Source organism: Manihot esculenta, chromosome 12 (assembly GCF_001659605.2).
Source record: "Manihot esculenta cultivar AM560-2 chromosome 12, M.esculenta_v8, whole genome shotgun sequence".
NCBI classification, from domain to species: Eukaryota; Viridiplantae; Streptophyta; class Magnoliopsida; order Malpighiales; family Euphorbiaceae; genus Manihot; species Manihot esculenta.
In genome coordinates, this window is record NC_035172.2 from 34,235,546 (window position 1) to 34,263,544 (window position 27,999).

At 36.1% G+C, this 27,999-nt stretch overlaps 1 protein-coding gene across 6 annotated transcripts; it reads right to left on the reverse strand.

Moving 5' to 3' along the window:
• LOC110627270 (ABC transporter D family member 1) lies at nucleotides 1-27,938 on the reverse strand. Of its 6 annotated transcripts, XR_002489862.2 has the most exons (28): nucleotides 27,644-27,937; nucleotides 27,403-27,465; nucleotides 27,203-27,266; nucleotides 24,927-25,206; nucleotides 21,617-21,841; nucleotides 19,963-20,160; nucleotides 19,319-19,773; nucleotides 19,033-19,168; nucleotides 18,877-18,955; nucleotides 17,577-17,815; nucleotides 17,140-17,444; nucleotides 16,948-17,050; nucleotides 16,688-16,846; nucleotides 12,857-12,956; nucleotides 12,667-12,775; nucleotides 12,067-12,157; nucleotides 11,649-11,773; nucleotides 11,352-11,501; nucleotides 11,115-11,187; nucleotides 5,218-5,398; nucleotides 4,982-5,140; nucleotides 2,637-2,798; nucleotides 2,310-2,546; nucleotides 1,353-1,516; nucleotides 1,196-1,248; nucleotides 1,034-1,112; nucleotides 339-754; nucleotides 1-179 (listed from the first exon to the last, which is right to left on the reverse strand). XR_002489862.2 is itself a non-coding variant. In XM_021773520.2 (27 exons), the coding sequence occupies exons 3-27, from the start codon at nucleotides 27,262-27,264 to the stop codon at nucleotides 668-670; spliced, it is 3,987 nt and encodes a 1,328-aa protein (XP_021629212.1). In that variant the 5' UTR covers nucleotides 27,265-27,266; nucleotides 27,403-27,465; nucleotides 27,644-27,938; the 3' UTR covers nucleotides 1-667. The 6 variants fall into 6 exon arrangements, 5 of the variants coding, with proteins under 5 accessions (XP_021629212.1, XP_021629209.1, XP_021629211.1 ...); XM_021773520.2 differs by having other exon boundaries at nucleotides 1-754; nucleotides 1,353-1,492; nucleotides 27,644-27,938; XM_021773517.2 differs by having other exon boundaries at nucleotides 1-754.
• Between the last annotated feature and the right edge of the window lie 61 nt (nucleotides 27,939-27,999).

Here is a 27,999-nt window from a genome sequence, read left to right on the forward strand (position 1 = left end):
TGAAAGAACTCAAGCAAAATAGAAATTTCATTGGAGGCAACAGGCTTTTTAAGTTTTACTACATCTCGAATCACATTTTTTTTTTAAATTACAAAGAAATTCATCACCACGATTTGGAATTTTGTCTCTTCCTCTCTATATGCATTGATGTCCAATCACCCACACTTGCTCACTTGCTCCTGCAGTCGAGAAACATAAAGGAAAACAAGACATACCGGAAAAAGCTAATCGTTTTGCTGCTTTATATTATTGAGGCCAATTCAAATAATCAAGCATTCAATTCATACAACAAAGTGGACCCCAAAAAAAAAAGGTAGCCCTGAAAAAAGAGAGTATACCTGTACACCAGACCACATGAAATCCCTGCAAGGATTCTGAAATTGGGTTTTCTTCTTTTTCATTCTTCTGCTGTGTTTGTTTGCAAAAAGAACTACACCTCTGGTATATGATTAAGATGAACATATCCGATTATAATGAACGGTTAAAACATGGTGGGCAGCTTTTTTCTTTTAGCCGGGACTCGTGCATTGCATTAAACAAAATAATAATTTGAAACATGTATAATTCTTTCTGAATGGAAATGACTTTGTCCTGTTCCACCACTGCATATGAATCTGCTGCTATCATTTACAAGCTTCAATCATCAAATGCTGATGCCACTCCCACGTCATTGCTTTATCGTCCGAAGCTCCCAGTTACCCTCACCGTCAGTAAGCCGTAATTCCAAAGAATGGAATGGTATTAGCGCAGGACGCTGCTAAAGGAGAAGAAAAATGTGAGAGACGATAATTGAACTTCTAATCGTAATAATAGAAAGGCTAATTGATCACATCACATTGCAAATGTTCTGTAAATTAATATATTTATCATAAGCATTGAAATGCAGAATTATTGTTTTTTCAAATCAGAACGAATCAAACAAGATGTTCTAAGTTCTAACCCATGACCATGATTCAAGTGGTAGAAAGCTTAATCTAGCAAATGAAATACAGCATGGTTTCACTTTCCATCATAATCAACACACCAAACTTGCCTGTGAGGATGTCACAACTGTGATGTTCATATCATGAGCAAGCTCATAAAGTTGTTCCTCAACATCAACGCTCGTGGCACTGAAAGACGAGATATAATTAAGATACCATTATGTTATATATAACTGGCCAAATTTTGGGTGAGGTTGAAAAAAATGACATACTTCGTACACTCATCAAGAATGCCAAATTTAGGCTTGTGAAAGAAGAGGCGAGCCTTGCAAAACAAAAACACTTGTCAAACAGTGCTATAATCCAATTGTACGATTCTGTTTCTTCCTCAATTCACATTTGAAGATGGCACAGATTATCTTTTCTCACCATGCCTAATCTCTGTTGTTCTCCAAGAGAAAGAATGTCTTCCCAATTCAGATTAGCATCCCAGCCACCTTCGTCCCTTTCCAGAAGATAATTTAGTCTAACATTCTCCAGAATAGCTTTCAAACGTGCATCCAGAATTTCTGTGGTGTCATCAGATATTTTATCTGAAATTTGACATGGTCAAAACACCAAAGGAACAATAGAATGAAGAAGTTTGCATCTCAGAAAATTACAATACCACTACGAAGGGGAAAAATAATGCCCAAGCAAGCAAATTCTAAAATCTCGTTAACTTATTTGATGACAAATAAAAAAAGATTGCAATACCTTACATAAAACACTCCTAACTAATTGCATATAATTGTTAATTTCATTAGTACAGCTAATGAAAGGAGTTTGCATCTTTAAAGAAAGGAGCTGTTGGAAAACCATCCACGACTGAAATTTGGCATATAACTATAAGCAATGTCTGTCCCTGAATGACAATAGCTGATAGCGATAGAGACTAAGAGAAAGCTACATCAACAATTCCAAGGTTCTCTGGATAATTTGTTGCAAGGACCAGCAATTGTTTGTGTTCCCTACACATGTTCCACTTCAAGATATTTTTCAAATGCATCAAAGAAGAACAAGCATGGAACTGATAGAGGTGATATCAGCATTTCCAATTTTCCACAAATAAAATGCCACGCTTCATCATCGGCTGGGAAACAACTAAAAACTGGAAATAAAAATTGAAAAAGGGAGAAAATTTTGCCATGAATGTTATAGATATACATATGTTTGGTGTCTATATGTATATATGTATATCCTCATTTTTTATTAATCAAATTGTTAATCAGCAGGAGCGCAAAACCCATGCAATGCCTTGCCGGATGAATGTATTTAGACTCTCAACCATGTGAATAAGAGACATCAGAGGCTATCAAGGATTTACATTACATGTGAGTTCTTTACCTTCACGATGTAGCTTTAATGTCATCTGTACTGCCTCATCATGAGAGAGAGGATATATGATTTGATCTCTCAAGGTTCCAAAGCATGTGTATGGCTGTTGAGGAACATAGAAGATGCCACAACCAGATTCACTATCTCCATTAATATGTCGTGATGGTTTGGAAAGTCTACCACTCACAATGGGCCAAAGACCTCTAAGGACTCTGAAAACGGAACTTTTCCCACTTCCATTTGGACCTTAAACATTTGGTATGATGTCATAAAAAAGTGCAAACACCTAAGATGTAACTTTGCATGTTCAGGTAGATAAAGAAATTAATTCACTACCTGTGACAAGCAAGCTTTTTCCTTGTACTATGTCAAACGTCAACTGCTTTGCCAACAATTTCTGTGCTGGGGAAATGATATCAACCTCCGTAAAGGAAATGAAATCTTTTGCATCAACATCATTCTCCTTAGACGGGGACAGTTTATCAGTTGGCCAATCCCCTGGTTGGCAAACAATTTTAGCAGTTTCTAGATATAATCAAATAAAACCAAGCTAAAGGATTATTTTGAGCATCCACATATAAATATTGATGGCATAATCTGCATGTAAATAAAGATAAGAGTGGTTTAAGTGCCACAATGAAAGGACCATAATTATATTATTACTAGGAAAAATTACTTTTATATCTCCAAAATATGTCAAAATTAACTCATATATCTCTCTATTTTTAAAACTAAACATATTAGTACATGTATCTTGACTCCGTAAAACTGAAGATCCCTCTGCCAAAATAGTTTTTTTTTTTTTTATAAGTTTGACAAAGTTAAAATACAAGAGCTAAACTATTTATTTTTAATAAGTTGAAGGACACAAGTGTAATTTTGACATGACCCAAGGATTAGAACATTTTATATTTTTAAGGGTATTTTACTCATTTCAAAGATAATTAATGGAAAATTGAACGGATGAACCTCCAATTTAACGGAGTCGAAATACAAGAAATAAACTACTGAGTTTTAAAAATAGAAAGACGTGTTAAGTTTGACAGACCTACGTAAAAGTACTTTATCCTTATTATTATATACATTAGTTAAGATTTTGAAAGAATTATTTTAAACATAATAAAATAATGATATTTTTATCATGAAGGGAATTTGTATAATAATTTAGTCTCAAGAAGGCTTCTTTGAACAAAAAATAATAGAAAGCATTATTGAGATCAGGATTCCAAAATAGCTGTGATGAAATGCACAGGAAGCTAGAAGTAGTACCTGGTGCAGTTGCAGTCGAGAAAAAACTAAATTTAGAAATTATTTTGGTTTAATATTTCATTGTATAATTAAGGGCATTAGCTTTCTATTATTTAGTAAATTTAATAAGGAAGTAGTCTTTCTAATCTTTTGGAAGTATATTAAAACTCTTTAACTATTCCTAAATAACAATATACTTCCAAAAGATTAGAAAGACTACTTCCTTATTAAATTTACTAAATAATAGAAAGCTAATGCCCTTAACTATACAATGAAATATTAAACCAAAATAATTTCTAAATTTAGTTTTTTCTCAACTGCAACTGCACCAGGTACTACTTCTAGCTTCCTGTGCATTTCATCACAGCTATTCTGGAATCCTGATCTCAATAATGCTTATTCACCTTGCAACATTGCAAAAGAGACCCACAGCAGTTTTCCATTAAACCATCCCACCTTATCTCTGTAACTGTAAGTGACTTTCTCCTCTTTCCTCATCCCCTTGTGGGTTAGTCTAAGCATTTCAATATTCTTTCAGAGCAAGTTAAACAAAATAACTTCTAGCTGTCAGAAATTTCCTAAGAAAAAAATAAAGGCAAACCTTCTCAAGCATGCAAATCCTTACTTTGTACAAAGAAACATGTTGAATCCCACATCGGTTGTGGAAAGGGGTAATGTGCCCCTTATATGAGCCATAGGCACTCCTCCCCCTTGAGCTAGCTTTTGGGGTGAGTTAGGCCTGACCCAAATTTAACATGTTATCAGAGCCTCCCATCCGATATTGGGCGCCCCATAAATGTGCCACGCACCAGTAAAAAATTCTGGGCGTGAGAGGGTGTGTTGAATCCCACGTCGGTTATGGAAAGGGGTAATGTGCCCCTTATATGAGCCATAGGCACTCCTCCCCCTTGAGCTAGCTTTTGGGGTGAGTTAGGCCTGGCCCAAATTTAACAAAACATATAGGCTCTTTAACAGGACATACAATGCATATTTATACATAGGGAAGGACCTACAAGCAAAAATACTGCTACCATAATTACATCCATTTGTTTGCTACATTCCACTAATTTCAAATGCATTTACTGATACCTTAGTAAGATAGGTTACAGTTGTATCACATCATGACAAATACCAAGCGAAGTGTAAAAACATCTCTTCATACTTTTTTATTTTTAGTGTAGTATTCATACTGCTTTCTTTTGACTACATGCATGCCATTTATTTTAATCCGACCCTACACAAAATTTCCCCTGTTTGTTTCTCTCAACTTCATGCCTTTTTAACTTCAGTTGCAAATGATATGCAAAGCTATCAATTCTGCTTGCTTGTGGAATAATATCAAAAGAACTCTCAATCTCCTTTTCTTTTTCCGCACAGTTAAACCTTTTTTTGGGGGGGTATAAAGAAAACGACCAACAGAATGCAGGACTTACCAAACTGAGCAGCATCTAGAATCTCTTCAAGCTCAAAAAGTCTATTTACACCACCAGAAAGCTCAAGGAACTTCTTATGCAGTTCAAGAATGTCCCCAAAGGCTAAAAAGCTCTGTGAAACGACAGAGGCTAAGAAACGCAATGCATGTGCCAGCTCCGCTGAAAAATATTTAACAGCATGTAGGAGAGAAGCAGAAAGAAAGCTACAATCAAGTTAATTACAATTGTAATCTCACCTTGATTTGAGGTCAAAGCTCGGTCTCCCTTGTGTTCCATAGCATACAACAAGCTCAAGCCCCAAGTAACATTATGTGGGAGTTGCTTGGTGACAAAATCATCCAGGATACCGTATAACCATTTCTTCTTTAGAAGTAACAGAGAATGGTCAAGCAGTTCCCTGAATCTTGAGTCGATCATCTGCTTAATACATGAAACTTATAAATTGAGGATAAGATGACATAACATTACCATGGAGTAATAGTGGAAAATATTTCCGTAAGTGCATTGCAATACAAAATTGACATGCAGGACCGTGATTGCTAGTAAAGCAGCTACCACAAATCTCTAACCAAAAATCAACTTTATTCCATGTCTATGGTCTAGAGGCAAAGCATATAGGAATATAGTCATAAATCATGATGGCTGTTAAATTTGGGCCAAGCCTAACTCATACCAAAAGCTAGCTCAAGGGGGAGGAGTGCCTATGGCCCATATAAGGGGCACATTACCCATTTCCACAACCGATGTGGGATTCAACACACCCCCTCACGCCCAGAATTTTTACTGGTGCGTGGCACATTTATAGGGCGCCCAACATCGGATGGGGAGGCTCTGATACCATGTGTAACATCCTTTGGGCCCACACCAGTGAATATTGTCCACTTTGGGTCAAGGGATTGAAACATGTCAGTAACATCCTCTGGGCCAACATCATTAGCACTATACAAACATGCCAGCATCACAGACTTGTGTCTAGCAGAATCTACGTTGAAAAATAGTTCCAGAGTTGTAAATTTTTGCAGGCCAGTTCAAGCGGCTTACAGATAGTCATCAACCCATTCATGTAAAGTTTAATTTCTAAGTAGTTTAACAGTACAATGAAAACTTTAGGCAAGTGATTTGCACTTCAGGATAGAGACAATAGGATCACTATACAATAGTGTTGACTTATTTGCTAATCCTAACTGATTCTAGGGATATGATTTGATTTGATTTGATTAGGATCCTTAATTATCTCTGTAATTATTATTTGATTATTTGCTTCCTGTTTAGATATAATTCTTTGTGTATAAATAGTCATATAAACCAATTGTAAAGATTAAGAGTGAAATACAAGAATTCTCTAAATTTTCTCAAAAATCTTCATGGTATCAGAGCCTTTTTCTGATTTTAGGGTTCAAATTTAATTTTTTCCTCTTTAGGGTTTCAAAACCCTAGATCTACCTTTTTTTGTACTAATCCATTTAGGAGCCTTTCCTCCTCTCACCACTGGCACCAGGACTGTCGCTGGCCGATCGCCCAGTTCCAACGCCGAAAAAGCCCGCACATGAGGCTCACGCGCCTCCCTTTCCCGGCGCGTGACCAATCGCCTGACGCTGCTTCGCGGCTCCGATCACTTCGGCGATGATTCCGACCATCTTTCCGGCCTTCCCGTGCCGCTACCTGGTCCTTTGGTGAATCAATTGGACTCTCTTGTGTGTACAACCTTGGGTTCCTCCTATTCTTTCACGATTCACAAATCTTTACCATGGCAGAAGGTAAAAGGATCTCGACTCCTAACTCTGATTCCTCGTCCTTCGGTACCGCATCTAACTTTGTAAAGTCAGGTAATGCTTCCTCTCTTAATAATGTTCCATGGATTATCGATTCTAGTGCAAATAGACACATGACAAGCTCTTCTAAAGGCTTTCTCAATTATTTTCCTTCTCTAACCAAATATAGTGTCAAAATTGTTGATGGCTCTTTTACTCCCATATCCGGAACAAGTTCTGTTATTTGCACATCCAATATTAAATTATCATCTGTCCTTCATGTTCCCCACTTTCCTGTCAACCTTTTATCTGTCAGTGCTATTACCAATGCCCTTAATTGTAAAATTGAATTCTTTCCTGATTATTGTGTTATTCAGGATCTTCACACAGGAAAGAGGATTGGCAATGGTAGGCTGCATGATGGCTTATATATGTTGAAGGGTGATCCAGGTTCTTCGATATCTCAAGCCTGTTTTGGAGAAAATAAGGATGTCAATCAGGAAATAATACAGTGGCACAGACGGTTAGGGCAGGCATCATTTTTTGCCTTAGAAAAACTTTATCCTAATTTGTTTGCTAGAACTCAGTTTGATTCTCCATTTTGTGATGCTTGTGAGTATGCTAAACACACTAAAACATCCTATCCTTTGAGTCATACTAAAAGTCAAATTCCTTTTGCGACTATTCATTCTGATGTTTGGGGGCCTACTCAAACTGTCTCCTTGTCCGGTAATCGATGGTTTGTCACCTTTATTGATTGTTGCACTCGAATGACTTGGGTCTATTTGATTAAAGCTAAAAGTGATGTCTTTTCTTGTTTTCAATCCTTTCATAAAATGGTTTGTACTCAATTTGATACTAAGGTGAAAATTTTGAGAACTGACAATGGAAGAGAATACACGGATAGTAGCTTTTCTGCTTATTTGGAGAGTAATGGGATAGTACAACAGACTAGTTGTCCTTATACTAGTGCTCAAAATGGCGTTGCTGAAAGGAAAAATAGGCATCTATTGGAGGTAGCTCGATCTCTTATGTTCACCATGAATCTACCCAAAGCATATTGGGGAGATGCAATTCTTGCATCTGCTTATCTTATCAATAGAATGTCTCTCAAGACCCTTGACTTTATGAGTCCTTTGGCGGTTCTACAAGGGAAGAATTCATACGTTGTTCCACCAAAAGTATTTGGGTGTGTTTGCTTTGTCCATACTAGGACGGCAGGAAAATTGGATCCCAAGGCCCTTAAATGTGTGTTTGTTGGGTATTCTACAACACAGAAGGGATACAAGTATTATCATCCTCTAGGAAATACTTAGTTAGTATGGATGTTACCTTCCAAGAAATTGAATCCTACTTCAGTACCACCCACTCACCTCTTCAGGGGGAGAATAATGAGCAAGAAGAGGTGATCCCGAATTCTATGATTCTGAATGATATCGTTCAACTAGAAAGTTTGAGTTCTAGTAGACAGGGGGAGATGTCCAATCAGGGAAAGAGAACTGGTCGTTTGGACAAGCCAGATTTGAGAAGGTATTCGAGGAGAGACAAGGCAGAAGAAGCCATTATGCAGTCTACTCAGAGTCAAGAATCTTCTCCTGGTGAGTTACCCAGTCATGAATCTTCTTCTGGTGAGTTACCCACAACTCTTTCTTCTGGTAAGTTACCCACAACTCTTAAATGTTTCAATGACTTAGATAAACCTATTGCACAAAGAAAAGGGGTCAGATCTTGTACTAAACACTCTATTTCTAACTTTGTTTCTTATGAATCTTTATCTCCTTCCTATAGAGCCTTTGCCTTGTCTATTTCCACAGTGTCTATTCCACAGGATTGGAAGAAAGCTCTTGCAGATCCTAAATGGAAGAAAGCAATGATTGAAGAGATGAAAGCATTGGCTAAAAATGAGATTTGGGAGCTTGTCACTCTCCCACCTGAGAAGAAACTCGTTGGTTGTAAATGGGTGTTCATAGTGAAACACAAAGCTGATGGCACAATTGAACGGTTTAAGGCCAGATTGGTTGCTAAAAGATTCATCCAAACCTATGGAGTGGATTACCAAGAGACATTTGCCCCAGTTGCAAAAATGAACTCAATCAGAGTTTTGTTATCCTGCACAGCCAACTTGGACTGGGACTTGCAACAGTTTGATGTGAAAAATGCTTTCCTCCATGGAGATTTAGAGGAAGAAGTGTTCATGGAAATTCCTCCTGGGTTCGCTGATGAGAAGACACAAGGAAAGGTGTGCAGGTTAAAAAAGGCTTTGTATGGGCTAAAACAATCTCCTAGAGCTTGGTTTGACAGGTTTAGCAGAGCCATGATGTCCTTTGGTTAACAACAAAGCAATGCTGATCACACTCTGTTTATCAAACATTACAAGGGTAAGATCACCCTTCTTATTGTTTATGTTGATGATATAGTGGTGACAGGCAATGACAAAGAGGAAATGACTCAACTAAAGAGGTTGTTAGCTTAGGAATTTGAAATCAAAGATCTAGGAAAACTGCAATATTTCCTAGGTATCGAGGTGGCTAGATCAGAAAAAGGAATTTTCATCTCCCAAAGAAAGTATATTCTGGATCTGTTGGAAGAAACTGGTATGATGGGGTGTAAACCAGCAAAATCTCCCATTGAAAGTAATCACAAGCTGGAAGCAGGAACTGGTGAGTCCGTGGATATTGGAAGATACCAGAGATTGGTAGGAAGGTTGATTTATCTCTCACACACTCGACCGGATATAGCCTATGTTGTTAGCTTAGTCAGCCAATTCATGCATGACCCTCGCGAAACTCATATGCAAGCTATACTTCACATCTTAAGATACCTAAAGTCTGCGCCAGGGAAAGGACTTCTTTACTCCAAATATGGTCACCTCCGAGTTGAAGCTTTTACAGATGCAGATTGGGCAGGATCTCTCGATGACAGGAGATCCACCTCTGGCTACTGCACAGTTGTGGGAGGGAACCTTGTCACCTGGAGGAGCAAAAAACAAAGTGTTGCTCGGTCAAGTGCTAAAGCAGAATACAGAGCAATGACCCAAAGTGTGTGTGAACTCTTATGGTTACAGAAGTTATTGGAGGAGTTGAGGTTGCTCGAGAGAGACAAGATAACTTTATATTGTAACAATAAAGCTGCTACAAGTATAGCACAAAATCCAGTCCAACATGACCGGACGAAGCACATTGAAATTGATCGGCACTTCAATAAAGAAAAAATAACAGACGGTGTCTTGAGCCTAGTTCATGTAACTTCTACTGAGCAACTTGCAGATGTGTTTACTAAAGGGCTCAACAACAAGATCTACCATAATCTGATTTCTTATTTTTAAGTTGGGCATGTACGACATCTTTGCACCAACTTGAAGCGGAGTGTTGACTTATTTGCTAATCCTAACTGATTCTAGGGATATGATTTGATTTGATTTGATTAGGATCCTTAATTATCTCTGTAATTATTATTTGATTATTTGCTTCCTGTTTAGATATAATTCTTTGTGTATAAATAGTCAAATAAACCAATTGTAAAGATTAAGAGTGAAATATAAGAATTCTCTAAATTTTTTCAAAAATCTTCAAATAGTAATCAAGCTTTAATTTGAATAAAAAAGAAAGCTGTCAGACTTCTTTGCCTATTCTGACTCAGGTTGTAACCCAGAAGAAGGGGGGAAGGGGGGAATGTCTCATAAAAGTGTGAGAAATCTTATGGTTACCGGTGAACTTTACAGAAAAGAAAATTTGTTAGTCCCTTGTGAGTACTGAATCTGGATTCAAAGATGACACTATTGTAATATACTCCTTACTTTTTGGTGAATTTCCATGTCCGAAATCCTGTATTCAACCTATAACATATGGTTCATGATTGGTGATCATTCAATGTCCGGAACATTAAGCTGTTTTACACAACAGCAAAAGCACCAAAATACATGCTAATATGTTATGAAGTCAAACATGTTTTATTTATTCAGTCTAAAGGTATTTTATTCCATGCCTGATATGCTGGAAATCTCAATAGCAGAACCAGTATGGGGACAGCAATTGCCCCCCGGTGACCCCACTTATTTTCTTTGAATATATTATTTTAATATTATTTTGCTCTATGCCTGCCAAAGTAAACTTTCCACCGATGACACCACCCATTTCTTCACTTTAATTGTATTTTATGCTGCTAAAATTTTAGATTTGCCCCATTGAATTTTTAAATTTGAACCCAAAGTAATCTTGCTTTCATTGACCCATATGTATACGTACACTCTATTGACAAATATCACTGGATTTGCCACTGTTAAACCCTAATGTTAATATAAGCACACATCTAATTAAAGGTTACAGCTTCTCCAAATTCTCTCTCTGCATAACATGCATAATGATGAAATGCAAGTAGCTTACAGCTTTTTCTCGTGTGCCACCTCCAAAGAAAGCAATAGACTCAGCATGCATACGCAGTCTTTCATGTATGAACCTAATTTATGTATGACAAAGTTAGAACAGCTTATACAACAAAATGAAGCACCAAAATTTGTTATGATTATCATATACATCAAAACATAGACCATTTTTACCCCTTCTTAACATGTAAAATACAAGTCAACACCAAATAAACAAGGATATACTAGATTCGATCACCTAAAAGTTCCTTCAAGTTGTTGTGCTTGACTTGTAAGATCACCAAAGTCGGGAGTTGTAGTTCTCAAAAAACCCAGTCCAAGCAGCATATAAGCATACAATATGGCAACTCCTTTCTGACCCATTAAGAGCTTCATTCTCCAGGTGAACCTTAAAAATTGAGCAGTGGAATCATCATTAGCACATGAATATGGTAAAGAGATCAAAAGTACTTATCAGAACGTTAAATCAGGCATCTGAAAAATAAGAAATTAATGCCATAATATGGTAATTAGATCAATTTGCATAAGTACTCACCATAAGATGTCAACTGATGGCTTTATCATTCCAGTTAATAGTCCAGAAAAGTCTCTGGATAGCTTTTCAAGATCATGAGTGATTCTCTGATCAGCATCAATATTTTTCCCCAACATATGGAATACCTGCAAGAACACATGTTTTGACATGGCTTTTGACGGCAGAGACAAGAGTTAAATGAAAGACTATATGCACATATAAACATATAGCTCAACTAATTTAAGACCATTTTCAAAAATAAAGTTGCCTGAACTTAAAAGAATGCATGATCAATAAATTTTCCATTTATTGTAAATGCCAGCTAATAATAGCAACTGTTAATACATTGTATAATGTTTTCTATGCACATAAGCACTGGACAATTCAACTGAGAAACAAACTACAATAATAGATGGTAAGCACTTACAAACTTGATTACCTTGTAAAATGCGTTGTTTCTCAAGTATTTCTTTAGTAGATGCTGAGTCAAACAAATCCTCCATCCAAGAGCCAACCTGGCTTTCAAGTGCCTGTGAAGGAAGAAAGAATTTACTCAGGAAGGCCAGTGTAGATTACATTGTTTTTGAAGATTGGTGATGAGCAGAAGTGCAGAACCTTTATCGGCAAAACAGCCCAAGCATGAAAATTAGGCTAAAAGTTTGTAATATAGGAATAAATAGGGCAAATGGCCTGAATCCACCACCCATTTCTTTGGAGTAAAACTATATTCAATCCAGAAGATGATAATTAAAGCTTAAATTCCCATACAAGCACCAATCCCACTCCCCAAGCCTTTAAAGAGAGGAAAACCAAAAAAATGGGGCCATGTTCAGTTAGTTACGCTTTAATTCATGCCAGAATATGAGTGAAAGTCACCATAAGTAATATCGAACCCAGGCAAAGAAGACCGACAGCTGTATGAATCACATGTCTAGTCGTCAATAACACACATAGTTGCCACACATAAACAGTAGATATTAATTTGAACAAATTGGTACAGTTAGAGTGCTTCTACAAGTAAATTTAACACTAGAATTACCTCAATGAAGGTGCAATAAACGAGGATGCAGCACTTTGAAGAATACTAACACCAATTAATTGAATAAAGGATGTTTTATCTTGCTCCAAAACATATTTTAAAGTGGTTCCTGCAAAAATTAATGCATTAAAAAAGAAAGAAACTATTCATTGGATTATCAAAAGCATACAGTCAATCATGGATGATATACCATTCAGTGAGGCAATCCGATCTGTGACCCATGTTCTTGAAAGAACAAGAAAAGCAAGTGCAAGTAAATGTGCCCCTTGTTTATCCAGAACAGTCGATGCCTGAAATGAAAGCATTGAAAAAGAAAGTGGAAAAAGAAAAAGAAGGTATAATCAAGCCAAAGCAGATAAAGGAGACAAAATTTTGGGGCATTGTGTAGGCTGTAATGTGCCATTCAGTAACTTGAGAAATTCGAATGCAAGTCAGCAAAAGGCCACAAATATATTATACAGTCATGGCAGCAAACATCAAGATGATAGGTAGTGCCAGAAGTATGAAGTCAACGTGCCTAATATTTATGAAGTTATAAGTTCAACAGTAGGTTGTGGTAGCCTTCTTCATTTTTTTAAATAATTACAAATCAGTCGCACAAACTAGATTTAGAAAAAACCTTATTTGTCAAGTAATATTTTAAGTAACTTACTATAAAGTCCATGTATTTTGACATTATTAACTACTTGGTTCCTCTATTTGATAAATATACTAAAAAGTCTCTGTATTTTGTTTCTGTCAACATTTTCATTCCTCCACCCATTTTTTAATTAATTAGAGTGTTAGTCAATGGACTAAAATGTAGTTTAATGAGAGAATATTTTACCACTTCCACTCCTCTGTCTCCTGTTTCTATCTCTCTCCCATATTTCTCTGTTTACTCTATCCTACTTTCTCCTACAGCTCTAGCTCTACTTTCCCTCGCCTCCTCTCCTTTTGCATCATTCACCACTTTCTTATTCTTATTTCATGTCCCAATCAGAATACAGAGATCACAAAAATGGACCAACTGAAATATAAAATTTGGCTGAAACTGGCCTCCATATCCAGATGGAGTCATCCTCAAGTGCAACAGTGAAGGTGGAGGGAAGCTGTTGGATGAAAGGTTGATGATGTCAACGAGGGAGGCCTTGATGCCAGACAGAGGAGGTAGAGACATCATGCATCAGCACTAGACTGTAGATCCCTATTGAATGCAATTCACACTATTTAATGTAATTCCCTCTGTCTCCTCAGTTTTCTTGTGTTGATTGAAATTATGCAACTTGCGGACATGAATTTGTGAAAATCTATTTTTATACATTTGGATTATACTATAATTTTATTGAAAATTGTGTATTTTTAGATCAATGATGGATGATTATAAAAGTGGTGGAGATGCGAGATGAGAGATGAGAGATGAGAGATGAGGAAAGGAAGAAACATGAGAAAGAAAGAGAAATGTGGAGAAAGAAACAACAGGGGAAGAAAGAGAAAAAGTTGAGGCGAGAGGAAGAGAGATAGAGATAGAGAGAGAGAGAGAGTGTGTGTGATGAGCAGAAGCATGCACTCAGCAGAAACCCAAACATGCAATCTGCACAAGGGGTCAGAACACGTGGAAAGTATATTTTGGAAGGACGAAAATCTCATCGCAGGGGCAGGACAGAAATTAGTTGTAGCAAGTGGCAAGGTGCATGTGATTAGGGTACCTCCACATTATAAATAGCAGAAATAACAGGGGGGAAATAACAGGGGGGAGAGCAGACAAATTTTCTTTATTCTTTTTTAGGAACAGATATTCTCTGTTTGCGAGGGGGAAATGAAAGCATATTTCCTTGTAACCCATCATTGAAATTTCTGAAATACACACCTTGTTTGGAATTCATCTTCTCTTTTATTATTTCTTATTAATTTTGAGGATTCCTTACTCTATCAGAAAGATAGTATTTAAAAATTTTCTTTCTCTTTGGACCAGTGTGTGTGAACTCCACACACTCTCAGCAAAGATAGCTAAAAGGTGTGTGAACTCTCAGCAACGCCATGTTGAGCACTAGTATAAGGACAACTAGTCTGGTGTAATATCTCATTACTCTCCAAATAAGCAGAAAAGCTACTATCCATATATTCTCTTCCATTGTCAGTTCTCAAAATTTTTACCTTAATATCAAATTGAGTACAAACCATCTTATGAAAGGATTAAAAACAAGAAAAAACATCACTTTTAGCTTTAATCAAATAGACCCAAGTCATTCGAGTGCAACAATCAATAAAAGTGACAAACCATCGATTACCAGACAAAGAGACAGTTTGAGTAGGCCCCCAAACATCAGAATGAATAGTCGCAAAAGGAATTTGACTTTTATTATGACTCAAAGGATAGGATGTTCTAGTGTGTTTAGCATACTCACAAGCATCACAAAATAGAGAATCAAACTGAGTTCTAGCAAATAAATTATGATAAAGTTTTTCTAAGGCAAAAAATGATGGATGCCCTAACCGTTTGTGCCACTGTATTATTTCCTGATTGACATCCTTATTTTCTCCAAAACAAGCTTGAGATATCGAAGAACCTAGATCACCCTCCAACATATATAAGCCATCATGCAGCCTACCATTGCCAATCCTCTTTCCTGTGCAAAGATTCTGAATAACACAATGATCAGGAAATAATTCAATTTTACAATTAAGGGCATTGGTAATAGTACTGACAGATAAAAGGTTGACAGGAAAGTGGGGAACATGAAGGATAGATGATAATTTAATGTTAGATGTGCAAATAACAGAACCTGTTCCGGATATGGGAGTAAAAGAGCCATAAGCAATTCTGACACTATCTTTGGTTAGAGAAGGAAAATAATTGAGAAAGCCTTTAGAAGAGCCTGTCATGTGTCTATTTGCACCAGAATCGATAATCCATGGAACATTATTAAGAGAGGAAGCATTACCTGACTTTACAAAGTTAGATGTGGCACCGGAGGACGAGTAATCAGAGTTAGGAATCGAGACCCTTTTACTTTCTATCATGGTAAAGATTTATGAACCGTGAAAGAATAGGAGGTACCCAAGGTTGTACACACAAGAGAGCCCAATCGATTCACCAAAAGACCGGGTAGCGGCACGAGAAAGATGGTCAAAATCGTCGCCGAAGTGATTGGAGCCGCGAAGCAGCGTCAGGCGATTGGTCATGCGTCGGGAAGGGGAGGTGTGTGAGCCTCATGTGCGGGCTTTTTCGGCGTCAGAACTAGACGATTGGCCGGCGACAGTCGTAGTGCCGGCGGTGAGAGGAGGAAAGGCTCCTATATGGGTTAGTACCAAAAAAGGTAGATCTAGGGTTTTGAAACCCTAAAGAGGAAAAAATTGAATTTGAACCCTAAAATCAGGAAAAAGCTCTGATACCATGAAGAATTTTGGAAAAATTTAGAGAATTTTGTATTTCACTCTTAATCTTTACAATTGGTTTATATAACTATTTATACACAAAGAATTATATCTCAACAGGAAGCAAATAATCAAATAATAATTACAGAGATAATTAAGGATCCTAATCAAATCAAATCATATCCCTATAATCAGTTAGGATCAGCAAATAAGTAGACACTTTTCAAAGACAAGACTTTTATTATAAAATCAATTGAATTTTATACTAAGCGGATTGAAATAAATTCTAGAATGAGAATTGTTGCAAAGTACTCTAAGTGCTAGAAATAAGGAATCTACTGAGGTTTGAGGTGCATCCCTAATGCTTTGATCTTGTTGTTTATGGCCTTAAAATCAATCTCCACAAAAGTGTTGATAAAGGAGTCAACTGCATCAAGGGGTAACATAAATTAAATTCATGATACAAGTTGAATTTCTAAAACTCTAGGCATGGAATCCAATTGAAGGAGATTGAAAGGAGCCTAATGTATAACTTTGCCCTGAACATGCTCCATTGAATTCATAAACCACCTAATCTCTTATTTTCATGACTGATAAATGTGTTAGATACATGCATTAGCTGATTAGCATAAATAAATTCTTGGTGAAGGCACAAAAGACTCACCAGTATTCTAAACATTGCAGCTACTCTCAATGCCAATACCCTTGGTGCCCTTTGGAGTTGTGGAAAAATTGGCAAAGGAAGACCAGCATCTGCCCTGGGAGATGCCACTATCACCTCTGAAATATATGATTGTGCCTTTGACTTTGAGAATGCAGAATCCTAGACATAAGTTATATTGAGTTCTAGACTAAATGAATTACATCAAATTAAGCACAATAGTCCATATAGACCAAAAAAAAAAGTTCTTAGGATAAAGGCACCTTATCACTTGTGGCAAATGCACGTTGAACTACCACTGCATCACTTCTACGCTCTGTCGCAGTAGTCTTCTTGACATTGGTCATCAGGGAACTAGAATCCTTTCTGAAGTCTCAATGATTTCAGAAAACACATACGCATTTTCTCATCCAAAATTTAAAATGAAATAATGGTTTTCCAACTCAAAATCAAACCTTTTGTAACTAACTTGCCAGCCTCCTTCTCCATCCAAGGACAAAACAACATCATGAAATGCAACTAAAGCTGGACGGTGCGATATGGTTATGCATGAAGTTCCCATAGCTCGAACTTTAGTGCAAAAGCGCTCCTCCATGTCAGTAGTCACTGCACTGGTGCACTCATCAAGAATTGCAAATTTAGGCCTGTGGTAGAACAGTCTGGCCATCCCTAACCTTTGTTGCTCTCCTAAAGACAATTCCTCACCCCAATTAACCTCCTGTTCAGCTGGATAACGGTCTAATAGATACTCGAGATCAACCTACAAAGCAGCAACCAAATCTCCAACAGTGTAAAATCTCATTGAATAATGTTACAGGTAAACAAGCAACAGTCACTACATTTTGAGGAAAGACCAAAGGAAGAAAAAAAAGGGATAGGACAAGACAATTACATTTTTCAAGAGCTCCATCATTCCAGTAGGCGTGAGTGGTTCAACCTCTTGATCCACAGTGAGAGGATATATTAACTGATCACGAAGTGTGCCTATAACCGTATATGGCCTTTGTGGCACATAGAAAATCTCCTTATTAAGATCAGAACCAACACCAGGTTTTACAATATGGCCAGATAACAAGGGCCAAAGGCCACCCAGAACTCGGAAAAGGGAGCTCTTCCCACTACCATTTGGACCTTCAGCAAAAAATAACAAATACATTTTTTAAATTAAAGCATATCAAGAAAGCTAGTATTCATATAAACATATTTTGACTCCTAGTTTCCATTAATTGAAAGAAGAAAATTAAGGTTAAGAAAACACAGAAAAGTAAGGAAGACAAGCTACTTATGTATTTGAACAAGATAACACGGAATAGCAGAGGTGTAAGGATAAATTATTCAAGCTTGCTTACAACTTACAATTGTTTCTTAAGTGCGTGATAGGTGCCCACCAGATGCTTAACAAAAAGGTTGTCAATCAGTTAGGATCCCACTAAAGCAAGGTCAGAGGATGGAAAAACTCAAAATAATGTACTCAAAATTTTTATTTATATATTTTTCAGTTTTAAATATGTTTCCATTAATAGTGTAATAGTAATTTTTTGCACCCATTTCGTTTAAAATTTTATCAATGAAATGTAGCCTAAATAGGAATTTATAAGTTATGATCTTAAAAAAAAGGCCCAAAAAAGAGTTGGGTTTTCTATTAGTGGAGTTACAATAATATACACAAAGAAGAAAGAAGGAAGAGGAAGACAGAAAGAAAGAGCTGCATGAGTACACAGCTCTCTCTCCCTCTCCTCTGCTTCTTCTGTCCTGCACTCAGCCACTCATTATATAACAAAGTTTGTTGGACATTTCCCAATATGCACAGCTACAGATGAAAGATTGTGATCCGTGTTGGACATTCCCATATTCAATAATTCATAATGGCCAATCCAGCATTGGCCATCATTTTCCCATTATGTCCACAAAATAAGCCAATAAAAGATCAATATTTGTCCTGATCAAGTACTTCATATCAACAAGGGATTGGAGATAAAGCTCCTGTGAACTGTCATTCTTCGGTATTATTACACCGGATCTACAAAATTTGAGATTCAGGTGCCTTGGTTTCCCACAAACAGATTCTTGCTAACAGCAAAAGCTGATATTAGAGCAGTAAGGAACCATACTGACAGGACAAGAAACAAAACTGACAGAAGGAAATAAAGAAAAGGGCGATCTCTTTAACTTTCAAGTTCAACAAGGCTAACCTGTAATCAACAGATTGGATCCTGATTCAACCTTCAGAGTCAGATCTTCCACCAAAACATTACCAGTTGGGGTGACAACCTAGGAGGCAAAACTACTATAAGAACACAGAGTGCACAACATAAAACAAGGTTAAAAATATCCACAATTTCAAGTACCTTGACACCAGAAAACTCAACATGGTCAGCTTCACTAAAGTAGTTGCCACTTCCAATTTTTTGCAGATAAGCTCTATCATCAGAATTTAGCTCTCTTGATACGACTATCAACTCATAAATGCGACCAGCATAACCACTACAATAACACAAATATTAGGTCGAACATAGCCACAATCAGGTGCAAGGCATGCTCAATGACAATCAATCAATTTTCTTGAGGAAGAGGAGCAATAAATAAAGTTTCCTTGGAGACCTACAGTGGCATAAATCATGGATTATGAACTACCTGAGACGATTAAGCTGTCTTGCACTTCTAGAAAGAGTTCCCAAGGACTGAAATAGTGACGTTATGACGCTGGTATGATATCTTAAGTTGCTTAACATTGTTGCCCTTCCCAAAGTTGATGTATCAGGTCTAAGAGGGCCAGCAAAAAAGGGCTCCATAGTCAGTATAACTGCAACTGTAGCACCAAGATACTTCAACAAGAAGTCTTGAATCATGCCAAACCACCAATGGTCATGAAGGGCAACTCTCATATGTTTAACAAGATCCTTAAACTTCTGCTGAATGTGTGATTCTTCTCTACATTCTCCACCATAAAATGCTATACTTTCTGCATGGGCCCTTAAACGTGAATGAAGCTGCCGATATTCACCTTCCAACTGTTGTTCTTTTGACATCAGTTTCCCAAAAGCAGGAGAAAAGTTTCTAATCATAGTTCCTGCTCCCACAACATAGGCCTGAGAACGTTACGATAATGTGTCAAGTGGAAAACTGTTAAGACTGAAATGTCATCATACTAAGCTGCAAGTCTATTAGTTGCCATTCAAAAGAATAATTTACAGAAACATAAAGAGTAATGAGAAGTGTGACAAATATAAAGAATACTGAGAAGTCTGATAAATATGATAGATGAGAATAAAGATTACCAATATCCAAAAGAAATATTTTGGGCCAGCATATGAACAGAGGCGCCAAGTATAGAGAAGACTGTCAGTAACTGCTGTCAAGTCATCCTGTACTAATTCGCTCAACTCTGAACAGAACCTTGGCACATCACTTGCAATTCGTTGCTCAGGATTAGTAATCCGACAATCAACATGTGACATCCTATAGTACGCCATGTTCTGGAACCCAAATTATAAAATAACACAGAATATAATTCAGGCATCAAACAAAGGCATCAAAATGCATTCATCAGGCAACATTTCAAAAGTTACTTTTTTTTCTGTGCCAAAAAGGTTCAGGCCACATAATTTAAAGTAAAGAATGGAGACAAAAATTGTAGTTTCTGCTAAATTGCAAGTTCCTTTGCTGTTTGCTAGAATGAGATTTGGAAGACTATCATCTAGAAATTTAGTGCCATTTGGAGCTAGCAGTTAAGGGTTGAAAACTCGACATAAAAATTGTTTGGTAAACAAAAAACAAAAGCTACCTGTTGAAATTCTAAAAGATGACTTTTGATTTTTTATAACTGAAAGTTGTATAAGCTATAAATCCTAGTTTTGGGACCCAAAAATCGGCATTCATAAAAATACACCATCAAATTTCAAAATAATTATGATAATATTTGCTAAGAATTTAACAATAAAAAATTTGTTATTTCTACTTTCAACCTTTTGAATATATACAAAGTTACAAACATTTATGCCTGCCAGATAGATACCAACTTGTTGAAATGAAAAAAATAACTGATAAAAAAATAAAAGTATTAAATAATTCCATACATGCAGATGCCTACATCACTATGACTTTATTTAAAAGAGAGATTCATTTGTATATAATAAATAAAACTGATCATATAATTCGTAACAAAAATTAAAATGCCCCTAATCGGTAATTTTACAATTCAACTGCAATTCCAAGTTTCCAACCATTATATTATCAAATTCTTTACAATCAATTGCAACCACTAACTACAAATAGATATTTGATAGCCATTTAGCAACCACTCACAGCTGGCCATAATTGCTAAATCAAATATATGGTTAATATCTACACCTAAAGACACATGCAAGGTGTGGACACACATGCGGTCAGACCCACTTATGAATGCCACACTGATGATACAAAACATGCAAAATTATTACTTAAAACCAAATAAGAAGGTTCACAACTTCACATGAAACACTGCCTAGGGAATTATAATTACAAAATGTTTCAATACAAGAAAACTATAGAAAAGGTTCACATGCAAGAACAAAATGAAAGGTCAGCCTCAAATTATGACTTATCACAATTATTATTTTTAGTAACATAAAAGCTAAATGATGACCAAGTCATTGTCAACTTGGATACTAAAGAAAAAAAAGGAGCTTTTTCCGCCACTACTTAACACACATCATTTCCTCAAGGAGAACAAAGAAAATCAACTCCTTAATTAAAGATTGATTGAGATAGATTCACAGGATTCTAAATTCAAATCATATGGTTAATGCAATAAAAATATAGCAAAATGTGAGGGGATGAGGAAGACTTTATGCAACCAAGTCAGAATTAACCAAACTAGAGCACAGAAATAAAATCAATAAAAAATAGTTATTTCCCACAAACATAAAAACTAAAAAAAGTTACTGTGATTACCTCAAAATAATTTGCATGGATATGTTTTGTCAATATTTTTCTGAAACACAGACTTAAGGTCCCAGTAACGTATTTTGAAGTAGAATGAATAACTGATAGAAGAAAACATAATAAGATGTTTTCAGATATCAGCCGGAAAAATAATGGTACACGTCGGAGAAAAGCAGCACGGAACAGAAATCCCTGTACTTTTGCTAATCTGTTGCTCAAAGCAGTCCTCAGCACCTGAAAAAAGTGCAAAAGCACGTTTGTACTTAAGTAACCATCATTTTCAAGAATTCAGGTGTATGCAATCAAAATGGGGATGTAACTCAAACTAACTCAAATGAGTGAATCCAAGTGTATTTGGCATGCATCAAGTGAATAAATGAATAAAGGAAATCAAAGGACAATGGATCAAGTTGGTGCTCGTACCATAAATTCAGTAAGAGCAGTAACGAGCACCCAATATTTTTTTTTCTTTTCAATTTTTTCCATCTTTCCATCTCAGCAATATAGCAAAACTTCCCAGAAAAGTAACAGCATAATGAAAATAAAAGATATGAATGGATAAAATCATTGGGAACACAAGATACACTGATTAGGTAACAATAGGGCTGTGCAATCGGTCGGTTTGGTTTCAAACCGAACCGAACCGAAAAAACCAAAAACCGAATTATAAAAATATTAAAAACCGAAAGAACCGATTATAAAAATATAACCGAATCGAATCGAACCGATAAAAATCGGTTCGGTTCGGTTCGATTCAAACCGAAATCTGTAATTTTTTTTAATTTTCTGCTTTTAATTTCAGTAGAATAATTTAATAAACATTTCACATAAATTTATCAATAAATATTGTTTGAATACATAATAATAATATTTAAAAAATCCATAAAAATCCATATAAAATTTAAAAATATATATAAAATCAGTATTTCTATGTATAAAATCGGTTTTTCGGTTTTTCAGTTATTTAATACGTTTAAACCAAACCGAACCGAAAACCAAATAAATTGAAAAATATTAACCGAACCGAACCTTCTGATTAACCGAACCATTAAACCGAAATTGATCGGTTTGGTTCGGTTTTTCGGTTCAGACCGATTTATGCTCTCCCCTAGGTAACAAAGAAAAGGTAAAAGGTAGTGATTGAGTTTAAGTACACTCATGACTTGTAGACTAGTTATCTAATTCAAAACCAGTCATTTTTTATTTCTTCTTTCTCATTTCATGGTAACAATTTCAACAATACAATTTCTTTTCCCCCAAATCGCAGTACAGATTAGATGCCTATGTGATGGCATCGAAAAAGTTGCTTACCCACTTCAAACACCTTTTCTCCTAAAAGTGGAATCTCACCCAACAGAAAAAAATAAAGGGGAAAATGCAACAAAATCCTCAGCTCTATGTACAACAAAATCCTGTTGCCTCAGTTACAACAGAATTTTCCATCACCAGTGATGAAGTTCTATGTACACCACCAATCCTACTTCTGTTGTGTTAGTTCATTGTCCTCATTCCCAAGTAAGAGCACCAAAAGTTGCAAGCTTTTATGTATTTACAGAAAAAGGTTCAGCAAATATCAATAATATTATGCTTTCTATGTGCTTTTCTGTTCTGATCATTTTGTAACTAACAAGACATCGTCAGTCTTTCTCAACAAATGATAACGACCATGTATCTCTTCAAATTAAAAGAAACCAAAGGTTTCACTATTCTCAGTTAAGTCTGCTCATCCAATCATTGAGTTGTTAATATGTGACATTCCAAGAACCAAGCCTGCATCAGACATTCAGACTGTCATAACTTAGAAGGATTGTGTAACAGGAAGCTTTGATTAGGTTTCGAGATCGAGAAAGAAGAATCAGATTGAAGAGAAGAACAGATTTGAGAAGACAGAAGAGAGAAGAAAGAAGAAGAAATAGAGCGAGAGAGAGAGAGAGAGAGAGAGAGAGAGAAAGAAAAGAGAAGAAGATTTCAAAGGATGAGGTAATCTTTGTATTGAATTCTTCAATGAATCATCTGATACAATCTCTAACTGTTTTCCCTCCTGTTCTAACTGCTTTCTCTCCAATTCCAACAGATTAGCTGCTCACACTACTCACTACCAGGGTTCCCGCCAGCTTATTTAGTCAACATCCTCTCCAATCACCTTCTTTCCCTCTCTTTTTTTAAACCTTCTCCTCTTATACGTAACAGATTGCAGGGCAAGAAAGACTCTTTAGAGAATGGACCAAAAACCCATCACTCACCAGATTATGGATAGATTAATCTGATGCACAAAGAAACTTTGTGAAAACTGACAAGTAGAAGGGAAGAGTCAGAAGACAAATGGCTTAAAGAGGTTTTTTCCACCATTTGTACTAAGAAAACTGCTTGAAATATACAAAGGGTATAAATGGTATAATGATCAACTAGGGCGCAAAAAACTTTGAAAATATTCCTTGCAAATTAAAACCCTACAATATCTCAGATCACTTTAGGGCTTCAAAAGAGCAGTTCAAATTTACAAATATAATTCTTACAGCAAACTTACCAGGGTTATTACGCCTCTTCAATTGCTATAAACATAAAACTAGTCTTAGAGACCTTATCTACAAACTTCAGCTTTTGGGTTAAATGGTTTCATGACATCATATCAGTTTATTTAAAGCCAAAAGATCAGGAGTTCGAATCTTGATCACCCCCATTTATTAATTAAAATTTTCAGCACAAGGTGATCCTATGCTTGTTCACGCTCAACCCCTATGGGCTTTCACATGCACAAGTGTGTTAGAGGTATGAAACTAAACTTGAAGCTCACATCTATAAGCTTGAGCTTTGAGGATGAGTAATTTCTTGATATAAACCAAAGGGGAAAAGTAATCAAACCTCATGAACCCCAATTCATCTAAGGCACGCCATGGCAAAATGTTACTGGGAGCCTACACCAACATAAATAATACATGCTCTACTCGTAGTGATCTATCTCATCTTGTTCCCATCTTCTATACTCAGTTTTGATACTAGGTCACTTTTTGTTCCCTGACCTTTATTCAAGATGTAACAATAACTACACCTTTAATCTAATGCAATGGCAAATTTGTCACATATGACTAGCTTGGTGGAAGAATATGAATGCCAGCACTAAAAAGAGACAAGGAGAAAAAACTTTAAAACCATAAGTGAAGGTAAGAACATCGTTGCCAGTATTTATTGTATATTTTGTCAAATATATCCTATGATATATAGCATATGCTGCACAATCAAGAAACACAATTTGCTACAAGAAAAACTTTGAGAAGGGAGGAAAACACAATAAATGACTGCACAGAGAACAAAGACTTACTGCTATGGCTACCATAGTGAAGAGGTCCCTTGCTCCCATTTTGCCCATATCAGACAAAAGAACAGCAGCTAACACATGAAGTGGTTTCAAACTTCCTTTATTTTGAATGGTTTTCTTCAAATAATATTCATCTGTAACCTGCTTGTCCAATTTGTCATTATTGTCTTTAAGCCCATTGGAATAACCAAAAGAATCAGGCTTTTTACTGCTATGTCGTGACTGCACATATGCAGCAGTCCCACCAACTACTAAGATGCCAGTAGCAAGCAGTAGAGATTTCCTGTTTGGACAATAAATATACCATGGTTCATCACTGAAATAGAAGACAGATTGTGTTTCTGAAAATTGTATGCAGTACGCTACAGTCAATAAACAACTTTCTACCATGAGGATATCTAACAGAACAGATAAATATAAGAATTAATAAGAGAGAGAAGAAGAGAAGTATCTGCCACAAGCACAACCAAAATGGATGGATAAAAAGCAACACTAGAAGAGTTCTCCAACCAAATGGATGGCAGATGAATGATAAAAGAATAACAAAATCAGAGATTATAATTAAGTGAAGGAACAAAGGTATAATAACAATAGAAGAACAACAGGGAATGTAGGTAACAGAACACGGGTCTGAGAGTCTGAGACAGAGACTACAAGGAGTTTGGCTTGCTTGCTTAAAGGGCCTAGATGAGCAGGGAGCTGCCTAAAGAGAGAAGAGAAGGAAACATTAAAGTAAACCAAGTTTTACTAAATAGGGGAGGTTGTTATTTGCAGAAAACAGTCTTCTGTGTTCTATTTTCAGTTTTATAGTTCATTCAAAATGGAAAATGCCGTCAGTTTCACCTGGATTTTTTACTGCATTCTGTTAATAACATATTGTACTGGAATTGGATAATGTATCAATGTCAGAGTGAGATGTCTATGATGAGTGACAACAATAGGGTAGTCAAGGTGGATAGTGAAAGTAGCAATAACAAGGCTGAACGTGGAGGATAACAACAGCAATAACATCCATATGACTGAATGCTTTGGTTGTCATTAGGGTGACACAGAAACCAACAATGGCAGGATTGAGACGGTGCCGATAATGATGGTGTAGTGGTGACAGCATTAGTGTCAACTAGCAAGTGGTAATGGCGATGCTGGTTAATACAGGGGCTCTACAAACCTATCTAAAATATAATATTATTTATAACAGAATTTTTCTTATTATAGTAGTATAATTCCTTATATTTAAAGTATTCCTAGTGTTTTTAGGATTCTTATTTTGGTACACTTGTCCAAGAATGATTAGGATCTCTACTCTTCTAAATGGGCATTTTATGCACCATATACAGTTTTAAATTTTTTTTCTACTTAAAAAAAAAATTCTATCCCTCATATGAGCTAAAGGATTTCTCGTTAAGGAAAATAAAGTTTATTCAGAAGTATTTTTGAAAAGTAAAAAGAATTGAGCCAAGTGGTGCCTAAACCTATCAAATGCACCCTTAATATAGATGCTCTCAAAGTGATCACTATATGAACATAACAACTTCATTAAATGGTGATAAACCCATAACATTCTGAACCTCTAAGACTATCCACATACATGCTAAGTGTGGAAATATACAGCAATTCTGATGCCTAATTATTAGGAGTAAATCAGTGTGTATATTATTTGTTAGGAAAGTTATTCAGAATCATTGATGCATGGGATTGACAACTGTGATTGTCAACTGTAGATAGTTTTTCTATTTGTATCCCAGGAATAGTCTTTATATACTTACGTAGCCTCTCAAGGCTGCATATCAAATATAATTAATAATAGATCATTATCATTCTTCCTCTTTTCTCCACATAAAGTTCTATTTGTTATGGCATATAAGTCTTTAGAAAACATTTTTTTTTCCCATAATCTAATTGCAATAACTTGACTGAATCCGAGTTAACTGTGATGTTTATACATCATAACCAATTGATCATCCTCAAAACTTCATGGGAAACACCCTATCCCCTTTCCATAGTTATCATCTACTTGCTTAAAAGCCTTAAAAATCACCTTATTAGTTCATCTCTTAAGCTATTTTAATAGCCAGCAGTAAACAAAAAAGAATCAGAGTCAAGAGGCTGTACAAAACTGAACGCTGAATAATAGCAAATGGGTAGGCTAAATGCACTGCCTATTGAACACATAACTAGACTATAACACCTAACATTGGGATAAAACTTAAGTCGATTAAAGAATACCCTATGAAATAATTTTTTTCTTAAAAAATAAAACATGGAAGAACTGTCAATACCTTCTAGAGGCAAGGAGACTTTGACCCTGCTTAGTTAGTTGCAACAGTTGAAGGGACGGCATGGCTGAAAATAAAGTTGATTGAAGCTTAAAAACAGCGAAAATAGCAAGCATTCAATCAAGAAACACGAGTCCAGCTAAAAAAATCAATTCAATTCAATTCATCGTAAGAAATTGCTAGTAAACTTTAGCATGCCTCACCTTTAGCTGATGGTATTGTTCAGAACAGCACTCAGTCTTCTGTCCCTCTCATCCTTCGCTGCCCTATATAGTGAGCATGATTTGTTTGAAATGGGTTATGATCGACTGTTATCCAATTTCCAATTAGGCACAAAATCTAAATTAAGCAGCAAATAGTAAATTTGTCTTTAATGAAACACGATTGCAGCAGAAAAGTATAAAACCCAAAGAGATTCTTCTTAAAAAATCGCAAACTTCTTACCCTCTCAGTAAAAGGGCTGTTTGTTTTTATCTTAATATCGTAGGAGTGCTGCAGATTATCAAGAATCTACAGAGCAAAAAGATTGCGGAGGAGGAGAAAGATGAAACAGAAATGGGTAGCAGAGAAAAAAAAATCCTCAAAACATTTAGAACGATACTTGGAGGATCGAAAATCCGGGGATTTGAACCACTGGAGGTAACATCTGGTGGTACAGGCATCGCTGCAACTTTTGCGTAAGAGACTGGGACTGCAGCCATTGCAGTTCATCCTCATGTTTTTTCCTTCGGATAATTCTTTTTTCTAAAATAAAAGGGCATAAATTAATTTTTCATTTTTAAATTATGTCAATTAATTTA